This window comes from Lethenteron reissneri, chromosome 52 (genome assembly GCF_015708825.2).
Source record: "Lethenteron reissneri isolate LAM-NWPU_2019-01 chromosome 52, ASM1570882v1, whole genome shotgun sequence".
Classification (NCBI taxonomy): Eukaryota; Metazoa; Chordata; class Hyperoartia; order Petromyzontiformes; family Petromyzontidae; genus Lethenteron; species Lethenteron reissneri.
Genome location: NC_083830.1, coordinates 1707222 through 1722508, shown reverse-complemented (window position 1 = coordinate 1722508; position 15287 = coordinate 1707222). Strand labels below are relative to the sequence as shown.

Sequence of the window (15287 nt, the reverse complement as noted above, 5' to 3'; positions counted from 1 at the left end):
AGTGACCACACGTCCACGTTTTTTTCATTAACTTTTGGGCAGACATCCGAGGACAGCTTCCATCCCTTGGGCTGTCACTCCGTTATTGGTCTTGTCCAGCGGGCGCGTGGTCATACATAGGACACGTGCTATGAAGAAGGGCCATTGCCCGGAACGTCGCCAATCATGCTTATTTTTCATCGTAAGTCCGTAGTGATATTGTTGGTTTTCTTTGTTCGTTGGATATTGACAAATTCGTTGAGTAGATAAAAAATATTTATTTTGGTATTTGTGCTCGTGCACCACTGCCAACGCAGCAGCAGCAGCACCGCCAGGTATGACGTGCCCCCCCCCCCCCCCCATTGTTGGCAGTCACGGTGCGATGCTTCCCACTCAACCACCCCCTGGCAATCGGACAGCAACGGGCACGCATAGCCACGCTATACCTATCCGCTCTAGCATATCAAACCCATCGGGGTAGCCGCCTACACTGAGCGACGGGGGGGGCCTCTCCGCGCGGGGGGGAGGGGCGGGGGCCGCGCGCGTGACCCCGCCCCCCACCCAGCGCCTATCCGTGCTGGGAAATACAACGGCGGCCCCCGAGGTGAGTGGGGGTGAAGAGGCAGCAGCAGCAGCAGCGAAGATGGCGCCGCCGCCGCTAGCGCGACGTGTCCGCCGCGGGGCCGCGAGCAGCACCGCTCCGCTCTGCTGCTTCTTCTTCGTCGTCGCCGTCGTCTTCGCCGCCGCGCTGGGCCTCGTCAACGGCGACGACGACAACGCCATCCAACGCAACTCGAACAACCGCAACGGCGGCGGCGGAGGCGCCGCGTCGTCGCGCGAGGGCGAGGCGGCTGCGGGTCACCCCGTCGACGCTGTCGGGGCGGCCGGAGCGGCCGTGGCGCAGCCGGCGGGAGGATACGGGCTCGAGGGGGCCGCGGGGCCTCCCGCCCCCCCCAACAACAACGCGCCCAGGAGGCCGATGCAGAAGCGAGGCCCGCAGGGCCCCGCGTGGAAGATCGCGGAGGAGGCGGCGTGCACCGACGACGTCAAGCACCTGTGCCCCAAGAATACGTGGGGCAACAACTTCGCGGTGCTCGAGTGTCTGCAGGACAACCCCGAGGTGCGTGTGTGAAGGGCGGGGAGGACGACGAGGCCCGTGGGGCTCCGTGTCGCGGGCCCCCGCGGCTTTTGCGTCCACGATTATCTTGACTCTGTTATCGTGGTGGTGGTGGTGGTGGGGTTCTCGGTCTCCCCAGACTCCGTGAGGCTCTCTGTTAGGTGGCATGGTCATGAGTGTGTGAGTCCGTGGGGCTCTTATTAGAGTCTCATCGTGGCTACGAGTCCCTGGGTCCCGACTTTGGTGAGGCCCCATCGAGACTTGGCTCAGTCCGTCGGCCTCCAATCCGCGCGTCTTAATCACGGTGACTGCCATCCCCGACTCCTGCGTCAGCGATTAAACGAGAGTCTCATGGCTCGCTTGAGGAGCCGTGACTCACTCCGACTCTGGTTAATGGATGCCTCATGGCGGACGTCTTCAGTGGTGCCTCGTGGAGTCGCATCGGCTGCTGCTGCTGCTTCCGTGTCCGGCTGACTTAACGCTGCCCCCCTTCGTTGCTGACTCATTGAATCCACAGTCTTCGTCACCAGCACCACCGCTCCGTTATCACCAAATCTGCTGTTATCTGCCTCGCCACCACTACCATTTCCTCTATCACCATCTTCCCTATCGCCGCCTTGTCAACCACTGTCCCCATTAACGCCTCCATTGCCACCTCCACGATGACCTTTCTCACCACCTCCATCAACAACATTTTTTTCATCACCACATCTTCCCATCACGACCACTTCCCTCCATCACCTGTACCATCATCATCACCTCCACCACTTCCCCCATCACTCCCTCTATCATCGCCACCACTTTCACCATCACCACCACACCACCACCACTTTACCCATCATCGCTACCTCCATCACCACCACGACTTTTCCTCTCGGCCACCTCAATCATCACCACCACCACCGATTTCACCATCACCTCCACACCACCACCACCACTTTACCCATAATCATTTCCATCACCACCACTACTTTTCCTCTCGGCCACCTCCATCATCACCACCACCACTTTATTCATCACCACCTCCATCATCACCACCACGTTTCCTCTCGGCCATCTCCATGATCAACATCACTTTACCCATCACCTCCACACCACCACCACTTTACCCATCACCACCACCGCTGTTGTCGTCATCTTCATCACCACCCCTCGTTGCTCACTTCAGAGCTGTTGTCTCGCTGCGGTTGGGCAAGGGGGGGGGCGCGTTCCGTGCGCATCGTGAATGAACGCGGCGGCACCATTGTGGTACCACTGTGGTACCATTGTGATCTCCCCACCACCGCCAGGCAACGAGGCGAGGTGCGGGCAGGTGGGGGGGCCTGCAGCTCGAAGTTGAACCACGACGACCCTGAAAGGCGGGAGGGCCTCGTTCTAGTATCAACATCGTCCGTGATCATTCATGGTCGATGATCCACTGCTGGATGATAATCCCCCCCCCCCCCACGCTACCATCTCCCATTCCATCGTCACCTTTTGCTTAAACGTTGACACATTTGAAGGCGCACGCACTCACGCAAAGCAAAACCACCAACAGCAGACCCTAAACTGTGACGTGGCCGGGTGGGGGCGACGCGCTTAATTAACCTATGCAAATTGTGGTAATTATCGCTGAAAGGTTACATCCAATTAAACATTTACAACAATAACTCTCATCTCGCGCCTCGGGATCTTCCCCCGGCAGTGTGGGAGGCGGGCTTCAGATTTGGTAGAGCGGACGCGCGCCCGCGATGCTTTGGCCGCTCGCGATTGGCCGAGGCGCGCTACGTAGCCGCGTCTCGGCCAATCCGACGCCGCCAAATCCGGCGAGTCGCTTATGCGATGTACGCAATGGCAACGCCTTCCATCCACACGATGAGCAAGCGGCCATGCACGATCCACTGCTGGACGCACGTGGAACGATTCTCCCCAAACTCGAAGCCCCGTCGACAAGCGCTCGCAATAATCCACCTGGCACCTGCACACCAGGAGCTGACGACGTTATCGCTCCATCTCCTCCGTCCACGTGCCCCCTGTCGGCACGTGAACACAACGGTGGCTTGAACTCGAGGTGTCGTGAGTGAGTGCTGCTGCGTGGTGATGGTGGTGGTGGTGAGACATTTATTTTATTGCGGGTAACCGCTTCATAACAAGCGATGTTCGGGATTCGTTACTGGCCAGTAATTTCACGCGGTAAAAATGTATCCGCATATCTGAAGTGAGAGTCATCATGGTTTCCATAAGGAAAACGTGGAACTTCCACCATTGGCCTAATGCCCCAATTCTATTGAGATTTTTAAAAACCCACATCAGGGTGGCACTGATGCAGCTGGGAGAGGTGGTCGTGTCGCTCAAGGCTCACAGCACTGACCACCTCTTCACCATTGACATCATCACCGTCGTCGTCATATATAGCCTCAACAGACTTGGGGGCACCTATGAAGGCCGACACGGCACGGGAAGGGGGTGGGTGGCCAGCACCAGTGCTGATTTTTACACACCACCTAGCGTGGTACAGTATGTGTACTCATTTAAGGCGGAGTCGACCGAGGGGAGGCGCAGGACCGGTTCAAATATTCGCCACAGTGGTTATGAGTAGAAACCGAACTCGGGTCCTCGGATTCGTAGCGCAGTGCCAGTAACCACTGCGCCACCGCTCCCCACGTCATAACCCCCCTCCCCTCCATCACCACCATCACCACCAGAGCAGCATCAAGTCACCACCGCTGAGACCCTCGGTTCAAATCGGGGTTTGATCCTGACGTGACTGAACCAGGTTCTCAAGTGTAACGAGTGGATCTCGTATCGGCACCAAAGAGTCATGTTATTGACGCTACATTTGGCTATGTTCCACCACCTCTGAATTAACATAAATTGGCATGTGGGGAAGTGCTCCCATCGTGTGTGGATAGGAAAAATGTTACTTAATGGGATCTCAGCAAAACTTTTGTGGTATCGTATTACACGGACCGTGCACTCGGCGAACTGATTGACCTCTGAATCAGAATATTTATTTCGACTGGAGGACTATGATGAGCTGTGAAGCTCTTGTTCACAAGTGTCCAGTAGGGACAGAAAGTTACAACAACAATGCAACACACGACAGGAGTGCAAAGTGTGTAGGAAAGGTAAGCGTGTCACGAAAACAAGGTCGCGTGACGCAAGTCACATCGGTGACACAAATTTGAATCAAATTTGTAAAGCAAAAGGTCGTTCTGTAAAGGCCAAGGATGCTGTCACTGCAGCCTTGCACGAAGAAAAACAATCTTTGGTGCTACAGCCCTTAACCCCGGGCCTCTAAACCCTATACCCTCATCCTTAACCCTAAACCATAAACCACTTTACTTTCGTGGAAGAAGACCCCTCCACGAGAGGGAGCTCTGAAGGATATTTGGCCTCTTCCACACTTACCAGACATCTCGGAAGAGTAGACCAAACACAGGCTGCCTCTGGTGGAGACTTCCATCAGCACTGGTGTGAGCCAGCAAGCACGGTGGCTAGGAGATGTTAACTACCTCGCCTGGTATGCAGGAGGTCGTGGGTTCGATCCTGACCCTGACGCCTGCTGCTGTATATTCGGAGTTTGCATTTTCTCCCTGTGGTCGCGTGGATTTTCCTCCTGGTCCTCCAGTTTTCCCCTCTACATTTAGAAGCATACCTTGTGAGTATTTGTCTGCTATAAATGTCCACATGATGAGCCGTGTAGTTGAGCTATCATTTGTGACTAGGTCACATCTGAAAATAACTATATAGCTCAATGAGCCTTAACTTGTGTACTTACAAGATGAAATCATAAAAACAAATTTTATGTTCACGTGTGCCAATCGGCACATTAATGATCAAATCCCTCTGGAATCTGTTCTTGTTTCCCAACTTTCCGAACCGATGATACATTCTAATAAGTATAGCCCGTAAAAACAAAGTTTTTCACTATAAATCCTTTATATGCGTGGCAGTGAACTTAATATAAAGGATTTAAAAATATATTCGCCTGTGGAGGACGTGGGGATCGATCCCGCGACCTTTGGCATGGGAAGCGAGGGCGCTACCAACTGCGCTACTCCGCCACGGCCTGTGGAGGGGTTACGCTCTGGGCTCTTACACTCTGACGTTCAGCCAAAGCCATGAATGCGTTCTATTTGAATATATGTAAAATATTTTTTTTTGCCTAAAAAGTGTAAAATTTTGGGAATTTTTTTTCACGAACAATAATTGTCTGGCACAACGAGTCTGTGTGGAAAATGTCAGCTCGATTGGATCACGGGAAGTGGGTTAAAAAACTACCGAAATATTTGCACGGTCCTAAGCAAGCAAGCACGCAAGCAAGCGAACTTAATATAAAGGATTTAAAAATGGTTACCGGTTTACCGATAATTTTTTTGACAACCCTCGTTTCTTTACCCACATTTACAGGGACTGTAGCCACTTTTAAATAATCTGTAGATAAAATACTGACAATTCAGTGATTGAGAACTCATTTGTATGTGCTGTCGTTGAGGTAGGCAGACCTGGGGGTCTAAACGTTGTGATTTGTATGTACTGTACTGGGGGGTCTGTGTGTGTGAATTCTATATTGATTGAGAGTTTTATTTAACCAAGTGAAAGCTCATTGAGATGTGTAAGATCCTAGGGTCAAATTCGTAGACTATACGAGCTATGTGGATATACTGTCTATTGATTTGGTGTCCTTTAACCAGGTCAAACCCCACTGAGATTCCCTTAACTCTTTGTTTCATTAGAGTTTTGTGTTATTATAAGACTCGCACATTTAGTATCGTGTATGTCTCTGCACTGTTGTGATTGCCTTTTATTCATTGTCTCATCTTTGATAGTTTTTCCCCCCCTTCGTCTCACCGAGCTTTGTCTTAATTCATATTTAGTTTGGCATCCTCGTCATGTATCACCTTTCTTTGATCTTGCATTTTGCAGCATCAGTCGACTTCTTGTTTTCCCTTCCCCTTGGCCCCCACTTTAATTTCACCGTCCATTAACTATACTGGTTATGTAATTATATTTAAAATATTGACATCCATTGAATAATTTTCCTTCTCTGAGAGTTAGTCTAAATTCTGCAACCTTCTGGCCTACATATTGTTTGTTTTACTTTAACCATCTTTTCTTTGTAAGTTGATTTGCACTGTTGGAATTTAAACTTGCATTGCACCAGCCTGCAAGCACTTCCTGTGTTGAACGTGGTGGGGAGAGACGTCACTAACAATGTCCGGTTTGTCTGCTGGAAGGGGAAGTCACTTTCCTTTCTAATCTCTCCATTTGGGCCCTGCCCATCCACCTTTGTCCAGATTATTTCTTTTTTGTCAAAAGGTGTTTGTCATTTTCATGCTCTTGCTGGCTGCAAAACTCATTATGGCTTTCCTCTCATCTCTCACTTCATTGACAATATGTATTTGGCGTGAAAGATCTTGTCATTTTAAAGGTAACAGCACTGTGTCCGACCAGCGTGGTGAAATATCATCAAACAATCACCACCCACGTGGCGTGGGCAAGCCATCCTTCAGAAATGCATTGACCGAGGGCTGTAAATTGTTATTTGATTTATTCATGTATAATTCACTTAAAAACACATCACGCAAGTATAACACGCAATTTTACATGGTTAACAAAACAAATACAATAGCCGAGAGGGATAGAATATGGCCGTGCGAGGATGAATATCTGGAGGATCTCGTTGACATTTGTCTGCGGATGAGTTCACCTTTTTACAGTTGACAGCGCTGCGCTGGATTAAAAGTAAATTCAGGCCAGGCGACGAGACCCCCAGCAAGGTGGAGGGGAGGAGGAGGAGGGGGGCCTTCTGCGTATCCAGTGGCGTTTTTGCTGTTCCTTCAAACGTGTCGCGTCTCGTGGCGACACGGCCGACATTAGCATGTCGTGCCTTCCCCGATTGTCGTCGTGTATGGTCATGCGCCAGTCGTGCGTGCCAACCTGCCGGTGCGCGCCAACACCAACGCCAACGTGTTGTGGCAGCTCTGTTCAGATTTCATTACCACCTCGTTTTTACGCCCCGACTTGCAGCGCGGTCGGTGCCTTTACGTGTTAATGTTGCCAAGCCTGGCTATGGACACAGTCTCTTGCACATCTTCTCTTAAAAGGTGCCCTCGTGCAAGTGTTTTTCCCAAGCTTCAGTAGATGAATAAGACTTTTAGTTAAATAAAGCAAAGACAAAGATCCCCCATATAGCCTTAACAGCCTTTTGGGACAAGTGATGTTAGTGAGCACCTATGAAGGCCGGCACGGCGCATGAGGGGGTCGGTGGCCAGCACCTCGCCTGGCTACCTTTGTCTCCTTTGTTGCGATGTTTTGCACACCGCACTCATTTGAGGCTGAGTCGATCTAGAGAAGGGCCATGACCGGTTCAAATAATCGTCAATGGTGTTGGTGGTGAGTGGGAATCAAACTTTTATCGCCAGGTTTTTGTAGCACAGCGCGCGAACCACTGCGCCACACCGCTCCCCACGTTAAATAACACCCCCACACAGATGAATAGCCCATTAAGAGTCATCAATGTACTTGGATGTCAAATTCAGTAAACCATCGGCATAACGCATGAGTCTGTAGTGCATGATTAGTCAACAAGTCAACTAATAGCACATCGGTCTTTTTAAAATACGGCTGCCCATGGGTGACCTTTAAAATGGGCATCGCACATCACCTAATTACAGGCTGCTTTGCCCAGAGCTATGGCTAACCCACCGCACTGCACAGTACTTGTGTAGGGGCGTCTCCTGCTTCACCGATGCACTGAATGCCGATTGTTTCGCAATGCACGGTGCGAGCATGGTAGTAACACCTTGGTGACACAAAAGCACTTTCATAAGGTCATCTGGGTCGCTGCCATGAATGCTTCCACACTCTTATCACTTCCTTATTGCTGCCAAAATATGCAAATTGTTTGACAGTTGCCATTCAGGTTCCACGATCTGCTCTTCTTATCTCTGGCACGTCTGGCTTTTGAGGTCTTTCGCATTATTGTTGACTCTCTCTCATGCACGTGTGAGTAACCTGTTCTCCATTCTGCTTGGGTGTCCTACCCATTGCAACCTCCTTGCCTTGCTGTTTTGAATGTTTTTGTGCCACATCATGTTGATAATTTGCAATTTGGATACCTTGTTTCGCTTCACAATCCTGGGCGTTCCATTCATACACCTACATTATACTAAAAAAGATAGTTTACCATACTAAAATATACATTCTTCACGCGCCGTTTGCGTATTTGTATCACGTGCTGGATTGCACTTGTAACTGTCTGTGTGGTTGTCTTCTCTGGGAGCTTTTGGAGTAAGGCCAGAGTACACATGCTTCAAACGGGAACCTTGTTAATGCCAACGCTGTGAGTTTGTTTGTCGAGAGAGAGAGGCACGCCTTAATGCGATTCAGCATGCCGTGTTCATATCTCGATATGACGAATCCACAGGGGAGCACATAACAGTGGGCCATGCGGTTTTTAGGTTCTGGCCTTGAGCACACTTTTTTGTTAACTAACTTGACGCTGCAACCCAACATTGCCCTGCACTCTGAGTTTTTACTCCTCTTGTCATGGACACGAGCTCTGTACAAACTTTACTATGAGCAGCATGCTTTCTAAAGCTTTACAACTCGGGTGAAAGCGTGAATGCATTCGCTCTGTCTGTTGGCTGTCTGTCGGTCTCTTTGTCGCGGGTGGCATGGCTGATGTCACGATAACTCTCGTAAAGATGTATCGAATGTGAACAAAATTGTGTAACATTCTGTTGATATTAGCCACTTACCCGATAGAAAACCAAGGTTAATCAAATGGCTGCCAATATAATTTGTAATAAAAACGGCGATCACGAAGAAAGAACCCTTTTCAGCCCACGTGATGATCCTCGTACGCCATAAATGCACCGCTCCCTTCACTCCCGATGACATCATGACACGTGACATCATCTTCGCGTGTCTCATCCCCATGTGCCTTGTGTGGCATCTTGTTGTGCAGCTTGGCAAGGAATCGCTATTATTGGTAATCAAATACTTTAGAGGACAAATGCATGTTGGGAAGCATTACAGCATCCACACGTGTGTGCACAGGGGCTGTTAGAGGTTGTGGCTTGGGCATTTTGAATTAGCCTCCGCCTGCGCAAAAAACTAAACATTTTACTGCTTTATAATAGTTTAAACACAACAGTGTAGCAACATGAAACAAACTAGGTAATTTCGTACATTCAGACCTCGCATTACCGCTTGTTACTTTCAGTTGTGCCAACATTTAAATAGTTTTGTCCACCTTAGCTTGGATATAGCGATATAATTTCTGCAGCACATTTACACCTCGAACGAGCATAAGCATGGTAAGTATAAATTGAGTTCTTGCCGTTGATATTGGTGGTGATTATACGAAGAGGGCCCCACAAACCTATAACGGCCCCCCTATAACGCCCCCCCCTATAACGGCCCCCCTATAAAGGCCCCCCCTATAACGCCCCACCGACCGCCTTGAAACTGAATCCTGGCCGTTGCATTATGCATTATTATTCTTCTTCTTTGCTTGAACAGTGGGTGGTGCTCTAAACACCTCTTCTCCAGTGTATCACTGCGCATGACTTGTGCATGTATTGGGCATAGCGCATGAATAAATAGTTATTAAAGTCCTAGCGATTTTTTAACAAAGACGTACAGCCAAGTGTATCGCCATGTCACCCTGAATGGACCTGATCTCATCGGAAGCTAAGAAGCAGGGTTTGAGCCGGGAGAGTGCTTGGATGGGCGGCCACAATGCATGGCAGGTGTCACAGACTATAGACCGCAAGGTGTGTGTGTGAAGCAAAATCTGTTGTACGGTACTTCTAAGCCCCCACTTCTATGCTCCCCATCTTCCCCCGCCCGGCCCTGATGAACGCGGTGAAATATCAAATAACAATCCCTGCGATTTGCATGCCATGGGCCTCATCCAGCAGTTGATTGACAGAAGGGGCGACATTTGCATGTACAGCTAAACTCCATTATAGATGTTTTTTTCAGTTAGATCGCGTAAATATATAAATGTGTTGTTAAACCCGCCGCCACCCGACAGCCAACTAGTGAGAGTTGTGATGTAAACAGAACGCGTCAATTCGTCACTCGTACAGCACACCGGTGTGTTGGAGAGCCACGCCACAGCATTTACAATCTGAGTACGACGTTTCACCAGTAACTACAACTAGCTTCAACAGGCGACAGCCAGACTTGTGTAGAAGTCCACCTGTTTCGTTCCTTTTATAGAGGCAGAGATGTGGTGACCACGTTTCTGCGCTCTTGGATGATATTGGTCGCGAAAGTCTACGTGTTTATACAGCTAAACTGCTGTCCAAAATAAAGTGTAGATATAGTCTGCTCAACACGTGTTGAATACATTTACATTCCTCCATTTGCTTGCTTGCTTGCTTTTTGAAAGTTTCTGCCCTTTTCCGACACCGAGTTTGGAGTGGACACCTGTGAAGACGAGCTTCATAGCTCATCGGGTTCCCTCCAGCTCTGATACAATGTCCTCTGTCTCGGCTTGCAAACCCTGGCTGTTGTTGTTAAATGAGTGGGCATCTCTGCTATGAAGAATGTGGCTTTGAAAACATTGTCACGGACACTTTAGCAATGGGACTTTAACCATCAGCAAACAGCTGCTAATTGTTGGCAAGTGGCTGAGGAATTCATGTTTAGTCTATTTTGACTTGTCCCTTGGCAGCTGTCAGAAATGGTGGTGGTTATTTACAATTTGTTTATACGGTCCGAAATGAAATGAAATGCTTGACGGCTGTTAAATTGGAGTAAGTTATAAATCGAGGTACAAACTTGACTTAACGTAGTACCCCACCATTCAATTATTGACAGTCTTTAAGTTTTAACATAAAACATATACGAGATGAGTTTTGGGTGTAGAACATTTTATACATTTATTTATGGAATTTTATGCCCAAGTTAGTATTTGATTTGGATTTAAATATTCCATTTGATTAGCTTTCATTTCTTATAAATATTACTCGTTTGAATTCAAATTCTTTTTTTTACATAAAATGTATAAGTAAAAACAATAATTTAAATGAAACCATTTGTATACTTGAATAATTTAAGCAAACGTCAAAAAGATGTGACGGCTTGGAAGTGGCATCGCTGCCGGTGACGTCTTATTTTCAGATTGGTGGGAAACAAAACACCTAAGATTTATCCCCAAATCGGGAGCACATGCTGCTGTTGTAGGCCAAGGCTGTTGTAGACGAAATGGTTTTTCTTGACAGCAGAGATGTGGTAAGTGGCTTATCTGGGCCAGGTGGCGCTGTCCTTGGAGTGTGACCCACAACAGCCTGAGAGGGCCGATTGAGCCCCTGATTATTTTTCCCAGATTGTCAATAGGGCACACTATTTTCTTGAGGAACCAACAATGATTGGTCTCCACATTGGAGGTTTTTTGGGTTAGGTCGCGTGAATATAAATGTTTCGTTAGACCCGCCATCGCCCAACACAGCCAATTACTACGGGTTGGCACGTAAACAAGACCTGCCAATTCGTTAGTAGTACAGCACACCGGTGTGTAGGAGAGTAAACCCACAAGAGCATCATCAGGCGACAGCCAGAGTTGTGGAGAAATCCTCCTGTTTTGGTCTTAAATAGAGGAATAAATGGCGGGTTTAACGACACGTTTATATTTACGGGATCTAACTCAAAAACCTCTATGGATAATATTTGTCGCGAAAGCCTACTACGTGTTAAAATGATTTATCCATGAATTTTCAGTCCCTGTTCATAGGAATTTGGAATTTCTACTTCCGGCTCAGAGCAACAGACATGAGCACTGTCTCATCGTGTCTTTGAGCAGGGAGTTAGTTTTACTTGCGTGGTGGGTGGAGAATACATTTTCTTAATGCTGTTTTAAATAGGCAATTTATAGGAACGTAATTGAAAGAGACCGCTTTATATTATCAGATATTATGTCGATTAAAAAAATCTTTCAATAAAAAATGATTTAAAATGTAAAATCATGGTCACATTTTAAAAATGGGTTCAAGATGTATTGTGCACAGGGGAATAAAAATATTTCGGTGCGGATTTAAAAAAATCAGGATTGTCATCTGTTAAATACTGCAAAGGGGTTTAAGCTTCCTAAATTGTTGGATTTAAAGGGCTTGTAAAGAGGTCATGAGTATGAAATTGGGATTAAAATGTTAAGCTCATCTGACATCCAAGACAGCGGAGAGGAATCTTCGAGCTGCACAGCGTCGGCACAACTTCGGCGCCACCGCTTGTGACGTTGCCCACGTTCGTAACGGTTTCACTCTCACAACTGTTAAAACTAAAACTCATTTTATTTTAACAGGTAATGCCCACTTAAAGCTACATAGCTCTTTTTCAGAAGCGACCTGGCCACAAATGATGGCTCAACAAAGGGGCTTGTCATATGGAAATAGTTTGCAGCCAAATACTCTACGCATGTTTCTAAATGCGGAGGGAAAATCCGGAGGACCCGGAGAAAAGTCCTCGCGATCACAGGGAGAGAGACATGCAAACTCCAAATATACAGGTGTCAGGGTCGGGATCGAACCCACAACCTCCTGCATACTAGGCGAGGGAGTTAATATCTCGCCACCGTGGCGAGATGTAAAAAAACACATCGATCTAGTCGGTTGTTCACAGGATGTAAACTGACCACGTAGGGTTTTGTGCGGTTGTGCGGTGGATCACTCTGTTGTGGTTCTGTGTAGTGCTACGTCCTGTTCAGCACAGCGTGGGCATCGGTAGTGTAGTGGTCAACGGGCTGCGCTACGAACCCGGCAACCCGAGTTCGATTCCTGCTCACGGCCATTTCTGGGCTTCCCCTAGGTCGACTCAACCATAAATGAGTAACCATCAACACTGGGGAGGCCAAGGCGGCCGTTGCTTAGTGTTTGCCAGCACAGCGTGGGCATCGGTAGTGTAGTGGTCAACGGGCTGCGCTACGAACCCGGCAACCCGAGTTCGATTCCTGCTCACGGCCATTTCTGGGCTTCCCCTAGGTCGACTCAACCATAAATGAGTAACCATCAACACTGGGGAGGCCAAGGCGGCCGTTGCTTAGTGTTTGCCATTCGCCTCGTGTGCCGTGCCAGTCTTCATAGGTGCTCGCAAACAGCACTTGCCCCTACAGTCTGTTAAAGGCTTTATGGGGGATCTTTGTATGTCTGACGTTTTTATCCATGTGCTTGAGTCTTCAGGAATTTAGTTGAAATCTCTTCCTGAAGAAGCTCCCAGCACGTGGAGAGAAAGTCGGACATGGTGCCACACAAAACACGTGGTACACCCCGCGATAAGATTTAAAGTTGTTTGCATCTGATATGTTCCACCGCATTACCTCTCGTACAGGCGGACCTGATGGTGTATTCCTGTAACCCAGTGACCTGGGGGAGGTGGTGGCGGACGATCACGCGGAGTGAAGTGCTTGTAAAATGCAGCGCAGGAAGTATGTTGTTGTTGATATCGGTGGAGATTTTGGAGTTTTATCCTCTAAGTTGCCGAGGGTTTAGCCTGGTGTTCTAGTTTCGTCAGACGTGAACAAAGGCAATCCATCCCAAGCAGGAAAACCCTCAACGAGAGCCGTGAGAGTCCACGGAGCTTTTCCACACGGAGAACTATCGCCGCAGTATTGCTATTATTCTTTTTCGCTTTCTACTCAAAGTCTTAGGCATATGCCGAATGGAGGCGTGCCATTTTAACCCCGAAAGACCCAGTCCCAATCTCCACAGCAATCTTTCCTCCGCCACTGACGACATTAATCAAAACGAGGCACAACCAGATACCGTAGCTTGAGAGGTAACTTTTTCAAAACAACATAAATGCTCTGCCTGCTTTATCGTGTATCGGTAAGCAGCGATATACGAGGCGTTCTGGCAATTTCCAGGCAAGTGTTCTCATGTTCCTTTTGTGTAGCGATTTTCTTTCATTGCCACTGCAATTTCAGCAAACGGTCGTTCTTGCCCCCAGGCTTGAAAATCTTGCTTTTTGTGAGGAGTGGAAATCTGGCCCTGTTTTATTTATGAGTCTTGCCATTTGTTGTGGGTTTATTGGGACCCCCTCTGTGCCTTGCGGATACTTTAGCACACGTGTAAGTCAATCATTCGCTAATCTGACAAATTGTTTAATTTACCATCCTGCTTTGTTTTTATGCCACCAAGTTAATTTGTTTAGGCTGTCGTTTGCAGATATTTTCCAAACGCTCAATCCCCGCACCTCCGATGAGCACGGTTGGCTACGTACGGTGCTAAAGAAGTTCAACATACACAATGCAATCTTGAGAGTGCTCCCATGTCCATACATTGGCTGATATCCAAGTCAGTGTTGCGATTCACCGTCTCTATTGCAAGGGAGACGTGGGAAAGTCAACTTCAGCTACGGTGACGGGATTCAAAATAACATTTAAAACATCTCACAAAAACATGGAAAGCCACTAAAACGGTGCGATTGTTTGCTGTGCGGTGCAAGATTAGAATTGAAATTGGAAAGAATAACCACGCCATAATTATAGACCGCGAGCGCAACTATTGACGCGATGAAATTTTAATAGTCAGTGCTTTGAAGTCGAAACCGTTCAATCGAAGTGTGTCTGCTCAACGGAGCGTGGTCCGATGCTCATCTACATTGGTGGTCATGAACCAGTCCTGGAAATTTCTCGTTCCTATGGCAGGCCTAAGTCCCCCAATAGAAAACTGGCGGCAGCCTCTAAAGTGGCACGCCGTTTATTCCTCAGTGGTCCCATTTGGATTCCGCATCGCAGCGTCGCCCCCCTCCTAAGAAAACTTGGCAGGACGCTCCTGGGCCTCGGCGAGGCTTTCCTCGGCAAAACGTTGCAAGTAAATAATTATCGAGGCGTACTAAACTGTGCGTTAGCAGAAGCCAATTGAAAAGGTCTAAAACCATAGACAACGCAATGTACGCCACATTCGATTTAAAAAGCGAGTGCAATGATTGGGTAATCGCAACAGTCGGTGCAGCTCTTTGTGAACCCACCACTGGATGGGAGCCTCGTCCACGCTGCTCGGTCCGTCCTGGGACGGTACAACCCAGATCCATCTGAGGTGTCACTCGGCCAGCGGACGCTCGATGGATTCCCTACTCGGTATGCAGACTTGGGATGGTTCACCTGGAGAAGTTGAGTTGATGTGGAGGTCTCCCTCTGGACTCGTGAGGGCCTCCTAGATACGTTCCTAAGGATCCCTCTAAGGAAATCCCTCTGTCC

At 48.3% G+C, this 15287-nt stretch overlaps 1 protein-coding gene across 1 annotated transcript in view; it reads left to right on the top strand.

Annotated features, from left to right (window-relative positions):
* Positions 1-576: 576 nt before the first annotated feature.
* GLG1 (golgi glycoprotein 1) overlaps positions 577-15287 on the top strand; it is a 61016-nt gene continuing 46305 nt past the window's right edge. Inside the window, exon 1 of the mRNA XM_061573475.1 lies at positions 577-1099. Within this exon, the coding sequence (XP_061429459.1) occupies positions 623-1099 (477 nt within the window). The 5' untranslated portion in view covers positions 577-622. The remainder of the gene's footprint in view (positions 1100-15287) is intronic.